The 19,155-nt window shown below is 47.6% G+C and overlaps 1 protein-coding gene across 2 annotated transcripts in view; it reads right to left on the reverse strand.

Annotated features, from left to right (window-relative positions):
• CDS2 (CDP-diacylglycerol synthase 2) overlaps positions 1 to 19,155 on the reverse strand; it is a 46,483-nt gene that overhangs the window by 22,989 nt on the left and 4,339 nt on the right. For both annotated transcript variants that reach the window (XR_014551816.1, XM_083629541.1), the window contains exon 2: positions 7,152 to 7,285. Coding sequence is in view for 1 of the 2 variants with exons in the window: in XM_083629541.1 (XP_083485667.1) it covers positions 7,152 to 7,285 (134 nt within the window). In the remaining variant the exon portion in view is untranslated. The remainder of the gene's footprint in view (positions 1 to 7,151; positions 7,286 to 19,155) is intronic.

Below are 19,155 nucleotides of genomic sequence, written 5' to 3' on the forward strand. Positions count from 1 at the left end.
TGGGGCAAAGGAATTCGTTCATTTATTTATTTTTCAAAATATAGTCTGGCCCCCCCACAAGGTCTGAGGGACGGTGGACCGGCCCCCTGCTGAAAAAGTTGGCTGACCCCTGGCTTAGGGCATGGGTAGGCAAACTAAGGCCCGGGGGCTGGATCCGGCCCAATCACCTTCTAAATCTGGCCCGCCACAAACTAAGGCAAACTAAGGCCCGGGGGCCGGATCTGGCCCAATTGCCTTCTCAATCCGGCCCACGGATGGTCCAGGAATCAGCGTGTTTTTACATGAGTAGAATGTGTCCTTTTATTTAAAATGCATCTCTGAGTTATTTGTGAGGCATAGGAATTCATTCTTTTTTCCCCTCCAAAAAAATATAGTCCGGCCCCCCACAAGGTCTGAGGGACAGTGGACCGGCCCCCTGCTGAAAAGGTTTGCTGACCCCTGGTCTAACAATCCTGAATATAATGAACCCGAGGGTTTGTGTGTGTATCAGTTGACGTATACAAAATGTACGGATTGTAAAACTGCAGGAGGGGAGTGAGGGCTCACGTGCTCAAATCCTGTTTGCAGGTTTCCCAGAAGAGACGCCCGGTTGGTCTCCTCTGTGAGAACAGGGTGCTGGACTAGATGGCCCACTGGTTTGATCCAGCAGGCTCTGCTTAGGTTCTTGTGTTCTTAAATGCTCATCTCCATATGCAAAGTTCTCATTCCAGACACAGGATATACCCTGTTGGTCTGCTTGGGTGGTGAACAAGGAGATGTCACAAGCAGTTCTGAAACTGGAAAATATTTCCTGGGTGCAAGAGAAACAACAACAAAATTCTCAGTTGTGCAACCATTTTCTTCTGTTGCCTCTAGCTGCTTCTGATCCTCCCTATTTTAAACTATCTAACTGACATACAGGAACACAATAATAACACTTTCGCATTTTAATTTCCTTGCAACGCTAGCTTCAAAGTGCACCTTTTAAGTGGCTTTTATCTGCTGCCTCATTTCAAACCGTACTGGCTGCTTTTAGTGTTTCTTAATGTTACAGCTGGGTGTGTGTGTTTTTGCTGCTGTTGTGGTTTTTGCTGTGAGCTGCCTTGCAACGTTTCGAAAGGTGGAAGAAAAATCCTCTTAAGTACGTCGTAAAGAAAACTTTATAAAAAAGTACTGCAGGCTTGTACCAAAACTGCATCAGGTTCCTGGTCTCCAGGAAAGTCAAGTATGATTTGGGGCTTCTGGAGCATCAGTCCAAAGCCCCAAGCAGCTCAACCAGGAGGGTGCAATGGAGTGGGAAGGTGAAAGCAGCAGACCTGGGCCCCCAATAAGGTCAGAATAATGGGAGTGAAGCAGAAAGACCACCTCCCTCCTTGCAGACCCTCTCGGGTGCTGAGATCAGGAGAGGAGACCCTCCTGAGAATTCCTCCACCCTGAGGTTTGGGGATGGTGGCAGCCTAGGAAAAGGCCTTCACTGTGGCAGCCCCTAAGCCAGGGGTCAGCAAACTTTTTCAGCAGGGGGCCAGTCCACTGTCCCTCAGACCTTGTGGGGGGCCGGACTATATTTTGGGGAAAAAAGAAAGATGAATGAATTCCTATGCCCCACAAATAACCCAGAGATGCATTTTAAATAAAAGGGCACATTCTACTCATGTAAAAAACCGCTGATTCCCGGATCGTCCATGGGCCAGATTTAGAAGGTGATTGGGCCGGATCCGGCCCCGGGCCTTAGGTTGCCTACCTATGCCCTAGCCAGGGGGCAGCCAACTTTTTCAGCAGGGGGCCAGTCCACTGTCCCTCAGACCTTGTGGGGAGCTGGACTGTATTTTGGAGGGGGGAAAAGATGAACGAATTCCTATGACCCACAAATAACCTAGAGATGCATTTTAAATAAAAGCACACATTCTACTCATGTAAAAACACGCTGATACCTGGACTGTCTGCGGGCTGGATTTAGAAGGCAATTGGGCCAGATCTGGCCCCTGGGCCTTAGTTTGCCTACCCATGCCCTAAGCTATGCTACTCCCTGCCCAGAGAGGTGTTCCTGGCACCTTCACTGTACAGCTTTTGGAGGATGTTGAAGATGCACCTCTCCCCCCTGGCTTTTGGCAGCTGAGGTGCATGTTTTTATTTTTCTGACTGTAAGTTGCTTTAGATTGCTTTTTGTATTGTTTTTTAATGCTGTAACCTTTGGAGAACTTTATTGGCAGCTTCGCTTGCCCTCCGTGGAGCCCACACGCTTCCCTGCGTGTCTCTGCTGCTCCGGGCATCCAGCTGCAGTTAGCAGAGCTTAAGCACAGCGACAGAAGTATGAGCCGATGATACCTTGTGTGCTCAATAAATCAGGCAGACGCTCGGTTTCTTCCTTATCTTACAAAGAGCTTTAATCTCGTACAAATCAACAGATCGTAAATCCCGGTGACACGCAACTCATTTTCCCGGTACGTTCCGTGAGCGACTCAACTCACACTGTGTGTGTCTCTCTCTCTCTCTCTCAGAGACACTGAACACTCCCACTTCCGTGTTCTAAACACGCCTCTGAATGTGAGACGTCACTCAGAACTTCTTAACCCTGTAAGTTCTGACTCTCACCATATAACCCAGTGTTTCCCAACCTTGGGCCTCCAGCTGTTTTTGAACTACAATTCCCATCATCCCTGACCACTGGTCTTGCTAGCTAGGGATGATGGGAGTTGTAGTCCAAAAACAGCTGGAGGCCCAAGGTTGGGAAACACTGCTGTAACCCACACTGGGACCTTAGGGTGAAGGCCGAGTAGTAAATGCAGTGGTACCTCAGGTTACATACGCTTCAGGTTACAGACTCCGCTAACCCAGAAATAGTCCTTCAGGTTAAGAACTTTGCTTCAGGATGAGAACAGAAATCGTGCTCTGGCAGCGCGGCGGCAGCGAGAGGCCCCATTAGCTAAAGTGGTGCTTCAGGTTAAGAACAGTTTCAGGTTAAGAAGGGACCTACAGAATGAATTAAGTACTTAACCTGAGGTACCACTGTAAATAACAACAAGTGAGCCCTGGGGAGGAGAACCCCAGCTCAATGACAGCCTCCATCTAGCAAGTATTGGCCGGGGGGAAACCCCTGCAACCCGGGAGCATCACTTGTGCAAACGAGGACCAACATGCTCCAAATCATTTAAAGTCATTACTAATTATTACTGTTTGGCCATTGTTCCATAACTCGGCCCTCTGGGCAGTGTACGAAAAGAAGTTTAGCACAAATTAGGAATAAAGAAATAAACTTATCAAAACAGAGCACATCCGAGCTAGTTATTTGACAAAGCCCCCACTTGCTGTACTAAGAATCGCTTTCACAGAATTACGATTCCAATCGATGCCCTTGGTGGTGGTGGATGGTTGGTACGGCAAAGTACAGTACGAGGAGAGACTCTGTGGGCAACCTTGCGTAGAGGACCTGCACCACTATTTATTGCAATGCCCGCTATATATAGAACCAAGAGACCGATTTATAAAACCCCTGCTCACGAATGGAACACACTCGAACAGGGTGGAAAGGGGGAAATGGCTACTGAGTGATACTGATGACTTCGTAACTTATAAAGTAGTACTATATGCGTTGGCAGCTAAGAAGATCAGGAGAAAAGAACTAGATAAAATAGCGGTCAATTGCAAAGGTGATTTGGACATTTAACCTGGCACATTCTACCTGAGAACCCCTTGCTATTCTATCGTATGCAACAAATAATTTTTGGGAGAAGTGATTGTGGTTCTTTGTATCTGCAGTGCCTGATGTTCTTATGGTTTTAATGGTTATTGTTGCTTCTCTCTTTGTTCCCTTTGTGAATGATGCCATGGCCTTTGGCTAGTGCAATAAAGTTTATGATGACGACGACAAAGAAATAATACAATGGAAACGCTACAATGTAAACTCCAAATCAGCAAAAACAAAACATGACTTCTCTCAAATTCACCCAGCTAAGTATTCCTGTATCGATTCTGTAAGTTTGCAAAGCTGAAAATGAAAACGATAAGGAATAATAATAATAATAGACAAGAAACATCCTGTATACGGATGCTCTTATGCTTTACATTGCTTTCATTTTTAGCTTTGTAAACTTATACAATGCAATAAAAATATCACGGGGGGAGGAAATGCGCCTAATTATATGGAGAACTAAATTCATCACATAATCCCGCTCAGCGTAATAAAACTCTCTTAAAGGGTTTTCATTAAAAGCATATGAGCCACTACAGAAGCCGTGCCAAATGTCAAGATCCGTCTTGCGTGAGGCTAATGAGAGCAGGGCTAAGAGAAGAACAACAAAAAAGAGGTTTTCTTGGCAGAGAGGGGCCATCAGAGAAGGCGCCAGGCAAACCACTCCAGGCCCTCTCCATCGCAGCCACCCTCTGCACTCCAGAGTGAAGTGGCCGATGGAGAACAGCATCTGTTGACACCCCGGGGGCACAGGCAGGCTCATGCAAGAAGAGGCCCATCCCCCTGGATAATAATAATGATATAAATAATATAGAATCATAGAATCATAGAGTTGGAAGAGACCACAAGGGCCATCGAGTCCAACCCCCTGCCAAGCAGGAAACACCATCAGAGCACTCCTGACATATGGTTGTCAAGCCTCTGCTTAAAGACCTCCAAAGAAGGAGACTCCACCACACTCCTTGGCAGCAAATTCCACTGTCGAACAGCTCTTACTGTCAGGAAGTTCTTCCTAACGTTTAGGTGGAATCTTCTTTCTTGTAGTTTGGATCCATTGCTCCGTGTCCGCTTCTCTGGAGCAGCAGAAAACAACCTTTCTCCCTCCTCTATGTGACATCCTTTTATATATTTGAACATGGCTATCATATCACCCCTTAACCACCTCTTCTCCAGGCTAAACATGCCCAGCTCCCTTAGCCGTTCCTCATAAGGCATCGTTTCCAGGCCTTTGACCATTTTGGTTGCCCTCCTCTGGACACGTTCCAGTTTGTCAGTGTCCTTCTTGAACTGTGGTGCCCAGAACTGGACACAGTACTCCAGGTGAGGTCTGACCAGAGCAGAATACAGTGGCGCTATTACTTCCCTTGATCTAGATCATAATTTTATTTATATCCCGCCCTCCCCAGCCAAAGCCGGGCTCAGAGCGGCTAACAACAATAAAAGTAACACAGCATTCTAAAATCCATTCATTCTAAAATCAATTCAAAATCAAATTAATGGCAACCATTGGGCTAGAGTTCTGTGAGGATTACCAAAGGAAGGGGTCAGGCTGTGCCTTGGCCAAAGGCCTGGTGGAACAGCTCTGTCTTGCAGGCCCTGCGGAAAGATGTCAAGTCCCGCAGGGCCCTAGTCTCTTGTGACAGAGCGTTCCACCAGATCTGACCCACAGCCGAAAAAGCCCTGGCTCTGGTTGAGGCCAGCCTAACTTCCCTATGGCCCAGGATCTCCAAGGTGTCATTATTTGTAGACCGTAAGGGCATACCAGGAGAGGCGGTCCCATAGGTACGAAGGTCCTAGACCGTATAGAGCTTTAAAGGTTAAAACCAGCACCTGATCCTGCACTCCACCGGGAGCCAGTGCAGCTGGTATAGCACCGGGTGAATGTGATCCCGGGGCGAGGACCCCGTAAGGAGTCTCGCCGCGGCATTTTGCACCCGGTGGAGTTTCTGGGTCAGTCTCAAGGGCAGCCCCACGTAGAGTGAGTTACAATAATCATACTGCATCATGGTGTGGTATGCTGGTTTGACATCATCTGATAGGAAGTGCCTACAGAGGGTGGTGAATACAGCACAAGATATTATGGGCTGTCCTGTGAATCTGCTGGATGAAATAGCGGAAGAACGTTGCCTCAAGAGAGTGAGGAAAATTCTCAGGGATGATTCACACCCTGGCCGGCACTTTCTTGATCTCCTGCCCTCGGGCAGAAGATACAGAAACATGATTAGTCACACCAACAGGGTAAAGAACAGCTTCTATCCGTGGGCTGCTAGGCTGCTGAATGAAAAGATAACAACAGGGCAAGTGACTTTCAGGTTTGGTGGGTGTGCGTCAGTAAATGAGGGGAATTAAGACTAAGAGAGCTGATTGGGGGGGGGGTGCTCGTGTAATCTCACTGTATACAAGTTGTACAAGGGACAATAAAGTATTTCAATGATCAAGCCTGGAGGTGACCGTCGCATGGAAACACCTCTTCTGTAGACACAAGCCATGAGCAATGGAGAGCCCGGGCAGATTATGCCCCCTGCTCATTAGTAGATGGGGCAGGGGGTGGACAGAGAGGTGCCACGTCAATTTCTTGCCTCCGGCACCACCAAAGCGTCTTGAGTCAGCCTTGATGGGACTTGGCACCAAGCAGTATTTGTTGAGGGAGGGCCAGAGCTCAGTGACACAGCTTCTGCCTTGCAAACAGAAGGCCCCTGGCCAAACCCCAGTTGCACCTCCAGGCAGGGTTGGGAGAGATGGCTGCTGGAAACCCTGGAGAGCAGCTGCCAGTCAGTGTTGGCAATACTCAGCAAGATGGACCAATGGTCTGACTCTGTATTAGGCAGCTTCCTATATGCCTGTGCTATTTGTGGGGTGCCCAGCCCCTCATAACACGTCTGTAGGATTTCTGAAATAAAATATGGGGACGTTGGTGGGGTGGGGAGTCCTGGCTGCATACAGGCCACAGCCATTTTGGCACCCGCTCCTCAGCAGAGCTATGACACAACTATTAGATAAAGCACCCTTTCAGGCCCCCCTTTGGGAGGGAGAAATGCTTCTGAGGTCACTCTACTCCACTTGACCAGTCTACGGAACTGGCAGTCCCACAGGTGCCCCATGACGCCTGTTCCACATTTGTAAGAACTTTAATCTTTTAATGTGGCAGCACCCATACTTTGGAACTCCCTGCCTATTGATACCAGGCAGGAGCCTTGGCTGTACACTTTCTGGTGGCTGATAAATGCATTTTTTGTTCCGACAAGCCTACCCAGATGCAAAGGAAGATGGTGTGAGTTTGAAACTGTTCTCAGCCCATTGCGATTTTAAGTTTTTGAATGCCTTAAATCATTAATGATTCTTCTTATTGATCCTTTTATTATTTTGCCTTCTTTCTAAACCATGCTGAGATTTGTTTTGTTTCCCAATATTAATAAATAAATAAATAAATAAAAAGTGGGCTTTGCTGCAAAACGTCCAAGTGTGTTTTGACATCAGCATTTACCTGGAGGACAGGTTGGAGAGAGCCCTATTAAGGACCTCTGGGGTGTCATCCACCGGCGCTGCTTGGGCAATCTCCGATTTGCACTCGCTGTCTGACGCGGTTTCTCCATCCAGCTTGCTTTCAAACTCTGATTCCTGCAGGACAAGAGAGGCAAAGGTTTAATGCAAAGAAGCAAGGGGGGTCAGGGTGAAGGGCTTCCATCTGCACACATGCGATGGCTGTTATTGAAATTGAAATACTTTATTGTCACTTGTACAACTTGTATACAGTGAGATTACACAAGCACTCCTCTCCCCCACTCAGCTCTTAGTCTTAATTCCCCTCATTTACTGACGCACACCCACCAAACCCAAAAGTCAGTTGCCCTGTTGTTATCTTTTCATTCAGCAGCCTTACAGCCCATGGATAGAAGCTGTTCTTTACCCTGTTGGTGCGACTAATCATGCTTCTATATCTTCTGCCCAAGGGCAGGAGATCAAGAAAGTGCTGGCCAGCGTGTGAATCATCCCTGAGAATTTTCCTCACTCTCCTGAGGCAATGTACTTCCGCAATGTCATCCAGCGGATTCACGGGACAGCCCATAATATCTTGTGCTGTATTCACCCCCCTCTGTGGGCACTTCCTATCAGTTGATGTCAAACCAGCGTCCCACACCGTGATGCAGTATGAAAGGACATTTTCTATTGTTGAGTCTGTAACCTGAAGCGTACGTTACCCGAGGTACCACTGTAAACGGTGGTTTTTTTGGTTCACTTTTAACAACTGACCAGACTCAGTGTTTTACCAGAGAGTAACTGGTTGGTGGCAGCAGGGAAGCGAGCACAGTGGTGGCACAGGGATCAATAGACTGTTAAACATCTGGGGACCCTGTGTGATCACCACAATGACCCTCTTCAAACCCTGTTTAGGTTAAAGCAAGTCATGGGAAGGAGGAAGAAAAGGGGCCCGTCCCAGAGCGAGAAGGGTGCATGCAAATGTACAAGACCTCAGCACCAACTCAAATGCTGAGGGAGATCAGGACCAGAGGGAGGAAGGCATCAGCGCCTCTTCCTTCCAGCAAGGTTTAAACTGCATTATTACGTGGATGCATTTACCTCAGGAGGCCCTCGCCAGGTAGGAAATTGATAACATCAACAGAAAATGAGATATATATGCTGGCGTTGGCACTGTATATTATGTACTCATTTAAAAGCCACAGTACTCCTTCGTATCAGCAACGGAAAGAGTCATTGTACCAGCTTCCCAAAGTGCAAAGATGGCCTCAAGCCATCAGGGAATTGCAACAGCAGCCATAATCATATCTCCTGGTATGCCCCGCGGAGGACCTTAAGGTCCACAAATGACAACATTTTGGAGGTCCCAGGTCGCAAGGTGGTTAGATTGGCCTCAACTAGGGCCAGGGCCTTTTCAGTACTGGCCCCGACTTGGTAGAGCGCTCTGTCACAAGAGACTAGGGCCCTGCGGGACTTGACATCTTTCCGCAGGGCCTGCAAGACAGAGCTGTTCTGCCTGGCCTTTGGTTTGGACTCAGTCTGACCTTTATGTTTCCCTCCCCTTATGTTTTTGATTTATGGGCTACTATTAAAATGAGGCTGCGTTTTAAATTGCATTTTAACCTGTATTTTAAATTGTTTTTTCCACCCCCTATTATGATTTTACTGTAATTTTACTGGTGTTAGCCGCCCTGAGTCCAGCTTTGCCTGGGGAGGGCAAGGTATAAATAATAATAATAATAATAATAATAATAATAATAATAATAATAAGATAAGTAAAATTGGAATGCCATCTCATCTAATCCCTGAAAATGCAGGCAGCCCAGCTAAAGAATCCCTTGTGGCCACCCAAACCTCTGCTTAAAATCCTTCAAGAAAGGAGAGGTCACTATCTTCTGCAGTATTCTATCTAGAATGGACAAGGACAGCCAAGTTCCCACTATCCAATGTCTTGGCTGCAAAAAGAAGTCGTTTCCGAACCGACCGCAGTGGCGTAGCGTGGGGGGTGCAGGGGGGGCTGGCCGCACTGGGCGCAACATCTGGGGGGGGCGCGCACTCGCACTCGCAGCTCTCTGCCCCTACCTGGCTCACTCACTCTAAAATCCATGGGTTAGGGGGCGCAAATTACTTGCCTTGCCCCGGGTGCTGACAACCCACGCTGCGCCACTGACCGACCGCGCAAAGATAAATCTGCTGCACCCCACACAGGCACAAAAGCACCCTACGCCCGCCATCTCCACCATGGTGCCTTTAGCACCCAGACACCCCAAACCAGGAATTGTATTCCATCCAACCCGCATGTCAGAAAGCTATTGCTTTCTGCTTAAAAGTACCCAAAGGAACATTCCACCCCCAAAATATAAATTTATGCTGACATAAAAAGAATCAATCAATAAAAACTTTGCAGCTAAAAGCAAAGGACAAACACTGGTCCAGTTTGCGTGACACGTAAACCACAGTTTAAGCCAGCGGTTCCCAAGGTTTTTTCGGGGGGGGGGGCTCCTTGGTTTCATGGGCTCATCCCCACTGCCCCCTCCCCTCCTCTCTAAAAAGGATTATTCAGAATTGCAGTATGCATGGCATCTGTATTGATTTAATTTGTGTACATCACCTTGGGGGGAAAGGTGGGAGATATAAGATATAGATACATAAAATCAACAGTGGGTGGGGAAAATGGAACTGAATAAAGAAGAATCACAAACCCAAACAAGAGATGTCAGGACTGATTTCTTGACTTAGAAAGCTGTTGCTAATTACACAGAGCTGTGCTTAATATAGGACTGGGAGAGGTGGGTGGGAGGAGTAAAAATTCGGAAGTGGAGGGGCTTGCTAATTGCCAACCTTTCCATCACCATGCAAATCACAGCTGTCCCTCTGCAAATCACTGGCTCCAGCAGCTGATCAGGGAACCAAGCTGGCTGCTTTCTGATGTGCTGTGCTCTGGTCCATCCCAGAAGTTTCTATGGCAACCACCTCCTGCTCTCACGCGCCGGGATGAAAATGGCTCCGTTGCTCCTGGCAATTCTTACACAACTGGGTCAATGCACAAACACGAAGCATTATAATCCCACACACGCACAAAAAAGCCCCTCTGATTGGGCCCATGAGGAATGTCAATATTATCAATCCCGAGAATTTGAATTATGGTGATTTGTTATTAAAATCATGCGCGCGCACAGTTGTGCTTTCACCAGCAGCCTACGGGGAGAGAAAGAGAAGCAGCTTGGTGGAAGATCAGCTGCTTTGCAAAAGGTGCCCAATTCCATTCTCATCATCTGGAGGGAGGGAAAGATGGAGAGAATTTGCAGAGATGGATAGACCAATGGTCTGGAACAGCGCTGTTTCTAGATTCCAACGTTCCACGAGAAACTACAAACAGGTGACTCAAGCCTGATTCACCACAGTAACCCTCATGAAATCCAAAATTTCGAAGTGAGTTCAGAGCTGAGCAGAGCTTACCTGAGAATTATTACTATGCTAGTAGACCAGGGGTGGAGGGACGCAGGTGGCGCTGTGGGTTAAACCACAGAGCCTAGGGCTTGCAGATCAGAAGGTCAGCGGTTCAAATCCCCGCGACGGGGTGAGCTCCCATTGCTCGGTCCCTGCTCTTACCAACCTAGCAGTTCGAAAGCAGGCCAGTGCAAGTAGATAAATAGGTACCACTCCGGCGGGAAGGTAAACAGCATTTCCGTGCGCTGCTCTGGTTCACGTGAAGCGGCTTAGTTATGCTGGCCACATGACCCGGAAGCTGTCTGCGGACAAACGCCGGCTCCCTCGGCCTATAGAGCGAGATGAGCGCGCAACCCCAGAGTCGATCAGGACTGGACCTAATGGTCAGGGTTCCCTTTACCTTTAGACCAGGGGTGGCTAATCTTTGGCCCTCCAGATGATGCAGGACTGCATAAGAACTTAAGAGGCGGCGGCTGGATCAGGCCAATGGCCCATCTAGTCCAGCATTCTGTTCTCACTGTGGCCAACAGATGCCTCTTATATGAAGCCAGCAAGCAGGTACCAAACACAAGAGCAACTCTTCCCTCCTGCGGTTTCCAGCAGCTGGTATTCAGAAGCATTGCTGCCTCTGACCATGAAGGCAGAGCATCGCTATTGTGGCTAGTAGCCATCGATAGCCTGCTCCTCCTCCTTGAATTGGGCCAATCCTCTAGTAAAGCCATCCAAGTGTTGGGATACTGCCAGGGAGACGGGGGCTTCAGGCAGGCCCACAGCTGGCTCCAGCCACTAGCCGGCAGCCAGATGATCACCAGTCTCCCTTGGAAAACATCAATCAGCGACACGAGCCTCAGATACGTTTAGAGACTCGTGCACGCTCTGTCAGTAGAGTGTGTAAATCTTCTCACAGCAGAAGAGGCAGACAGAGAAATGTGTAAGCATAATGTACAGCATTTTATTCAGCATAGTTCAGGAACAGAGGAAAACATGTCTGCTTCCCTTCGTCTCCAGCAAAACAGCAGCAACGCAAAAGCTATATACAAACGGAAGTTCCCAGCAGATCTGTGCTGAAAGTAAACAGGCATGTGACACACAATAGTCATGCCTGTACCCTTTTAAGGTGGAACGGAACTATCTCCTAACACCAAATTGGTGGCCATTGCTGCCAGTAAGGCAAAGCTAAAGGGACATGGGTGGTGCTGTGGGTTAAACTACAGAGCCTAGGACTTGCTGATCAGAAGGTCGGCGGTTCGAATCCCTGTGACAGGGTGAGCTCCCGTTGCTCGGTCCCTGCTCCTGCCAACCTAGCAGTTCGAAAGCACATCAAAGTGCAAGTAGATAAATGAGTACCACTCTGGCGGGAAGGTAAATGGTGTTTTCATGCGCTGCTCTGGTTCGCCAGAAGCGGCTTAGTCATGCTGGCCACATGACCCGGAAGCTGTATGCTGGTTCCCTCGGCCAGTAAAGCGAGATGAGTGCCGCAACCCCAGAGTCAGTCACGACTGGACCTAATGGTCAGGGGTCCCTTTACCCTTAAGGCAAACCTACAGCCCAAGTTCGGAGGTGGATACAGATGTTTGCTACAGGAGGAGCCTCTAAATGGCAGCAAAGCCAAAGAGAAAAAGGCAGGACAGTACTCATCACACCGGCCAGATCATTTATGTATTATTTATTTTTTAAAAAAATATTTTTTTATCACCATGTCATAAAACCTACATCAATGTGGTTTACAACAATAAAACAAAACCGTACAATAAAACCCATAAAAAGTTTAAAACAGGCATCAATTAACCCCTGTGGAAAGATTCGCTCTTGGATTGCCAGCATGTTTAGTCATGTCCGACTCTTTATAACCCCATGAACCAGAGCACGCATAGGCCTGATTAAATAGGAAGATTTGCAGCAGGCACTTAGAAGTTGGCAGAAAAGGCGCCTGCTGAATCTCTAGTTGCAGAGTGTTCCACAGGACAGGGACGGTAACACTGGCTTAAGGCTCCCTTCTCTTGCTGTGAAAGGAGCCTCACCAACTCTGGGAACAACAAACGATGCTCCTGCAGATGATCTCAGTGATTGAGCTGTGATATGAGGGCTCGGGAGATTCCTCAGGTGCCCTCAGGTGGACTCGAGTTGTTCAGGGCTTTGTAAATTAATGCAAGGACCATGAACCTGGCTCAACAGAAAATGAGCAGCCAGTGCAGATGCTTCAACAAGAGTGCCACATGTTCTCAGCCAGAAGCTCCGATCAGCAACCTGGCCACCACATTCTGCACCACCTGGAGCTTTCAAACAAGAACCAAGGGCAGCCCCACTTGGAGCACACTGCAGCAATCCATCCTCGAAGTTATCAACACATGGACCGCAATGATCAGGCTATCCTTGTCCAGGAACGGCCATAGTTGCCAAACCAGGAAAAGCTGGTAGAAAGCACTTGCCATGGTGAGGTTGGTGAACAGAGCTGAGCATCCCCTGTAGACCTAATCAGAGCAGCAGGTGACACAAGCCAAGTTCTCCCCAAGGCAGCCCACCTGGGCTGTGCCTCATCAGGACTCACAGCAAGGATTGTTGCACAACACAAGAAGCACTCCCTGCTTGCAGAAAAGGAACACATCAGGGAACAGGCTAGCCAAGGGCCCTGAAAAGCTAGCTCTTCGTGTGCAAGGGATTGCTTTATTTACTGAGCTATGGAGCAACATTTAAGTCATGCAAGGCAGCCTCACACTCCAGTGCAGTCTCAAGCGGTAGCGTTGAACTAGGAAACCACAGCTACCCTAAAACCATTGCCTCTAGCCATTTCACAATCGCTAAAAAAGAGAGCTTGAAAGCTCAATTGCTTCTGCAGTCTTCAGCAAAATTCCAGGGGAGCTGCATGAACTCAGCACCTCGTAAAGAATGGACCCCTCTTTTCTCCTGCCTGCCATGCTTTTGAAAAACAATGCCAGTGCAAAGCATTAGGAACATGTGATTCAACACCTCTGTAAAGGCTACTTTGTTGAGGTGCACCTTGCCTCAACAGCAAAAAGCCCAGCAGGATAAGGATAATAATAATAATAATAATAATAATAATAATAATTATTATTATTATTATTATTATTATTATTATTATTATTATTTATACTCCGCCCTCCCCGGCCAGAGCCGGGCTCAGGGCGGCTAACACCAATAAAATTTCAGTAAAAACATAAAAAGAAAAAAAAACAGCAATTTAAAATACAGGTTAAAATGCAATTTAAAATGCAACCTCAGTTTAAAAGTCAAAACCATAAGGGGAGGGAAAACATAAGGGTCAGACTGAGTCCAAACCAAAGGCCAGGCGGAACAGCTCTGTCTTGCAGGCCCTGCGGAAAGATGTCAAGTCCTGCAGGGCCCTAGTCTCTTGTGACAGAGCGTTCTACCAAGTCGGGGCCAGTACTGAAAAGGCCCTGGCCCTAGCTGAGACCAATCTAACCACCTTGTGACCTCCAAAATGTTGTCATTTGTGGACTTTAAGGTCCTCTGCAGGGCATACCAGGAGTGGCGGTCCTGTAGGTACGTGGGTCCTAGGCCGCATAGGGCTTTAAAGGTCGAAACCGGCACCTTAAACCTGACCCTGTACTCCACCGGGAGCTGGGGGCCTGGCAGGGCCAGGATCGACACTTGCCACTGGTGGGGATATTTATGGGACCATTTACAACTGGGAGAGCGAGTGTGGTGCTCTCCAGACACTGCAGTTCCCATCCAGCATGGCCAGTGGTCAGGGAGGACGGGGCAGGAGTATGGAGAGTATCATGCTGGGCACCTTGAGTCTAGCAGCTTCAAGATGGATATACTGAGGCTGCTTTCATTGCTATACTAAGGAAGAATATACTGAAGATTTGCCTCTCCTGAAATGCGCCCTGGAGGACCTTAAGGTCCATATATAGCAACACCCTAGAGGTCCCAGGCCCTAAGGAAGTCAGATTAGCCTCAACCAGAGCCAGGGCCTTTTCAACTCTGGCTCCAGTCTGGTGGAACGCCCTGCCTCATGAGACCAGGGCCCTGCAGGATCTGATCTCTTTCCGCAGGGCCTGTAAGACAGAGTTGTTCCACCTAGCCTTTGGGCTTAGAATCAGTTTGATTCCCTCCCCCTCTTTCTTTTTCCTTTCTCCTCCTGTGAAGAGGCTGCATCCTAATATTTTAATGTTGTATCTTAATCTTTTAAATTGTATTTTAATCAACTTGTTTTTATTATTGGTTGTTAGCAGCCCTGAGCCAGGTCTTGGCTGGGGAGGGTGGAGTATAAATAAAAAATTATTATTATTATTATTATTATTATTATTATTATTATTATTATTATCCCAGCAGCTTGTTTTTATTGCACTGCAAGCTCTCACACTCCTTTTAACAGCTCAGAGACGTCCACAGGCCAGGCTTTGCCATCCTGGGTGCCCGGGTCAACCAAACCTTTTGGAAGGCAGTTCCCATCAGCTCAAAGAAAAAAGAAAAAAAGATAACCCGGTGACTTGCTTATCTCATCAGAGGCACGGGTATAGCGACTCAAAAGCCAATCCTGTAGACCTTTGAAAGCTGTTACTCAATTCTGGACACGTTGGAAGCTTTGAACTGCCACACAGGCACATCGCCACCACGTACGTTTGCCTTACGACAGAATGGTTAATTCCTTGTTTATCAGACTGCCTTATATTATTCCATGTTTTTTTAAATATATTGTTGATTTCTGTTTATTCTTATTACTTTGCCACTGAAAATAGTCAACGACAAGCAGGTGATAAATATAGCAAAAAATAAATAAATCACCACCATCTAAAGCAGCCTTCCCCAATAGAGAGAGCCTTTCTGGAAAGCTTCAAACAAGCCAGGACCACGGAAAAGCCAAGTGCTGCATGGATGCCCAGGCTGGACACATCTGCTTTCTGACTACCGCCTGCCCCCTTGTCTAACAAGTGGAGGTGGGGGGGGGGCGACATACAGAGACAGATAATCATTTCCATTTTTGCTGCACCACGCCTGACGCGCATCCTTTCATTGTGTGCAGAAACTCACGACATTTGTAGCCTATAAGGACAGTGGAAGGAAGACTCGAGCTCCTGGCTTTATTTTCACAAACACAACATCAGGAGCAAAAGCACAAGCCCTTAAAAGGAAACAGTGTTCCTTACCAATTCTGACTGCAGAAGCTAAACAGAAAGTCTGAGCTAGAAGGGCAGATGCAGACTGCTGCAAAGAGAGAAAAGATCAGGAGAAACAACCAGCTTACAAGGCCTTTTATCAGCAGCTAACATGGTGATTACATACATAAAGGTAAAGGTAAAGGTAAAGGAACCCCTGACCATTAGGTCCAGTTGTGGCCAACTCCAGGGTTGCAGTGCTCATTTCACTTTACTGGCCGAGGGAGCCGGCGTACAGCTTCCGGGTCATGTGGCCAGCATGACGAACCAGAGCAGTGTATGGAAACGCCGTTTACCTTCCCGCGAGAGCGGTACCTATTTATCTACTTGCACTCTGACGTGCTTTCGAACTACTAGGTGGGCAGGAGCAGGGACCGAGCAATGGGAGCTCACCCCATTGCGGGGATTCGAACTGCCGACCTTCCGATCAGGAAGCCCTAGGCTCTGTGGTTTAACCCAGAGCGCCACCCGCATCCCTTGTAATTACATACATAGAACATGTCTAAAGAGCAAAGCGGTTTACAGCAACCTTGCAAAGAAGTATGAAGATTTAAAAGCCCACTAAGAGCCTGTCCCTGCATCCTCAGATTAAAATAAGTCTCCAGACAAGTAACTGTGTTTGCAGCCCTCATTAACCTTGTCTCTTCCTTCCCTCCTCTTCTAAGCTCCCTGTCAGGGTTTGGCAAGGAGGGAGGGGGGCTTGTGGCCAGAAGACATGCCTTGAATGTGGAGGGTGCTGTTACTACAGAGATCCACCCCACCAGTGATTCCGTGCACAGAGTTGTAAAGGGAGCAAGAGGAATCGCTCCCACCCCCAAAGGGTCTCCTGCCTCAGGGTCCTTGAAGCCCAAGTTTGCTGAGCTGCTGTTCCCCTGGAGAAATCTATTCTGTGCCATGGGGAGACTCCAAAGCCTGTCTGGTGTGTGAATGCACTGTCCTGTTTGCCTTTACTTGCAAGGACAAGGAGACACCAGCGTGAAGCAGAGCCAACAAATTTCCAAAGGGGGAGATGTTAATGGGCTGCAAGCACTCCACCAATGGATGGAAATGTTTTCTGATGCCCCACAGGGAGGAAGTGCAAGCTCAAGAGATCTTTGGTGCAAGAAACAGTCTTCCGGGCCTTGAAGCCAACCATCTCGCATATTCCAAAATCTTAGGATTTGCAGCCTAGACTAATGGCCAATCTGTAGCTACCTGGGCTGATTCTGCTCTCGGCTGCCTTCGCAGAGTGCGTCTTTCAGGAAGAACAGGACAAGCTATTCTAATCTGTACCCAAGAAGATAAGCTCCTGCAATTACTGGAGCTGCCCTTCTTGGCACTCACACCAGCCGGAGTACAGGCTCCTTGGAAGGAAGTAGTCAGTGGGGCATCTCAAAGCCTCAGCAGGGCTTGGTGGAACCCACACTTTCGCCCCCAAGCCCTGCTCATAATGCCTCATAAAGCCTGTGGTCTTGAGAGGGCAATTTGCACAATCCTTAAGGCACTGTGCTGGTTTGAACCCTTTTGGAGCAAATATGAACAGCCGCAGAGCACTCCATATATCGCCTCTGAAGTGTCCCATCCGACCCCAAACATCCTGTGCACACCAGCCCATAAACAGAGGCACAAAAGCTCACCGCATGGACACTTCTTTTCGCAAGTTGTCATCCTTATTTCAGTTTAAACCTGGCTAATTTTAGTTGGCCGCAAAGCAGATTAGAATGGCAGAACCCGAGTAAGCCAATCTTAGAGCAAAACAAGATTTGTTAAACCCTAGCAAGAAACGTGCCCAAGACTCTGTTGTCCCTCAAGGCAGGTGGATTCCAAGAGAGGATGATTAGTAATAATAATAATAATAATAACAATAATAATAACAATAATAATTTATTTATACCCCGCCCATCTGGCTGGGCTTCCCCTGCCACTCTGGACGGCTTCCAACAAAATATTAAAATACAGTAATGCATCAAACATTAAAAGCTTCCCTAAAGAGGGCTGCCTTCAGATGTCTTCTAAAAGTCTGGTAGTTGTTGTTCTCTTTGACATCTGGTGGGAGGGCGTTCCACAGGGCAGGTGCCACCACCGAGAAGGCCCTCTGCCTGGTTCCCTGTAACTTGGCTTCTCACAATGAGTGAACCGCCAGAAGGCCCTCGGCGCTGGACCTCAGCGTCTAGGCAGAACGATGGGGGTGGAGATGCTCCTTCAGGGATACTGGACCGAGGCCATTTAGGGCTTTAAAGGTCAGCACCAACACTTTGAATTGTGCTCGGCAACATACTAGGAGCCAATGTAGGTCTTTTAAGACCAGTCTTATGTTAGTCCTCCCCCTGCCCCAGTTGGAGCCAGTGAATTGCCTGTGAAGTTGTGGGCCTGAGCCTGTGGGTCACGTGGGGCTGGCTACTTCACGATCTCTGGCTCCAAGACATGCCAAGAATTGCAGAAAATGATATTCAAATCCCTTTATGCCTCTGTCCTACACATATTTACTTGGGCATAAGTTCTAGCAAGCGCAGAGGGGTTTTGTTTCCCAGTTTAGGTGCGCATATGCAGCTTATAAAATCACACAGTCTGGCAATTAACAATATTACTGTGACATCTTCTCGTGACGGCATTGCTAAGACCAGCTTTGGCACTTGGCAGCTTGTGCAAAGTTAAATGATGACTCAACGTTTGCTGACTTGAGCTCATCATTGCTATTCTTTAAAGGAAAGGGGGAGAGAGACTAAAAGGGGGGCGGTCAATGCAAGTCCTACTCGGAGTAAGCTCATTTAAGTTAACAGACACAGCTAAATTCAGTGGGTCTGCTCTGAGTATAATTCATTTGGATACAACCCAGAGGTCTGCTTTTTATTCTTATTAAAAAGCAGTTTCCCAACTGATGGAATTAAAACAACCGCTTTACTGATGCCCTATGATTTAAGTTATAATGCTTTGGCAAAAATTTACTGCTGCTGAGCCTGACTTAACTGGAAGGATCTCTGGTGCAGATCCTCCACCTACTTGGGCTTTAGTAACCTGCAGTATGTTTGTGGACAAACTGCTATGCTTTTTTAAAGAGAGAGAGAGAAGGGAAAATATTTAGCTTGCCGGCAGTTGATTTTATTCAAGATGGACTGCTGTGAACTTTGAGTAATGTAGCATCTGACCTCCTGTTAGAAAAAGCTGGGCTTTATAGGGCATAGCTTCCCCAAAAATAACTTAAGACTAACAATGCATAAGCCATGTGTTTGCTTAGCTTGTTTTTGAACTACTCTAAATCGTCCCCTCTGATGCTATTCTGTCCTGAGCTACCACAGATTTCAGATTTTCCACTTTCAATGGATCCTTTCTGTATCCACTGATATGCCAAGGAAGTTGGATCAGGACAATGACCAGTCCAGGCCAGCATCCTATTCTCACAGTGGCCAATCAGATGCCTCAATGGGAAACCCAAAAACAGGT

Source organism: Podarcis filfolensis (genome assembly GCF_964270895.1).
Source record: "Podarcis filfolensis genome assembly, chromosome: 8".
NCBI lineage: Eukaryota > Metazoa > Chordata > Lepidosauria > Squamata > Lacertidae > Podarcis > Podarcis filfolensis.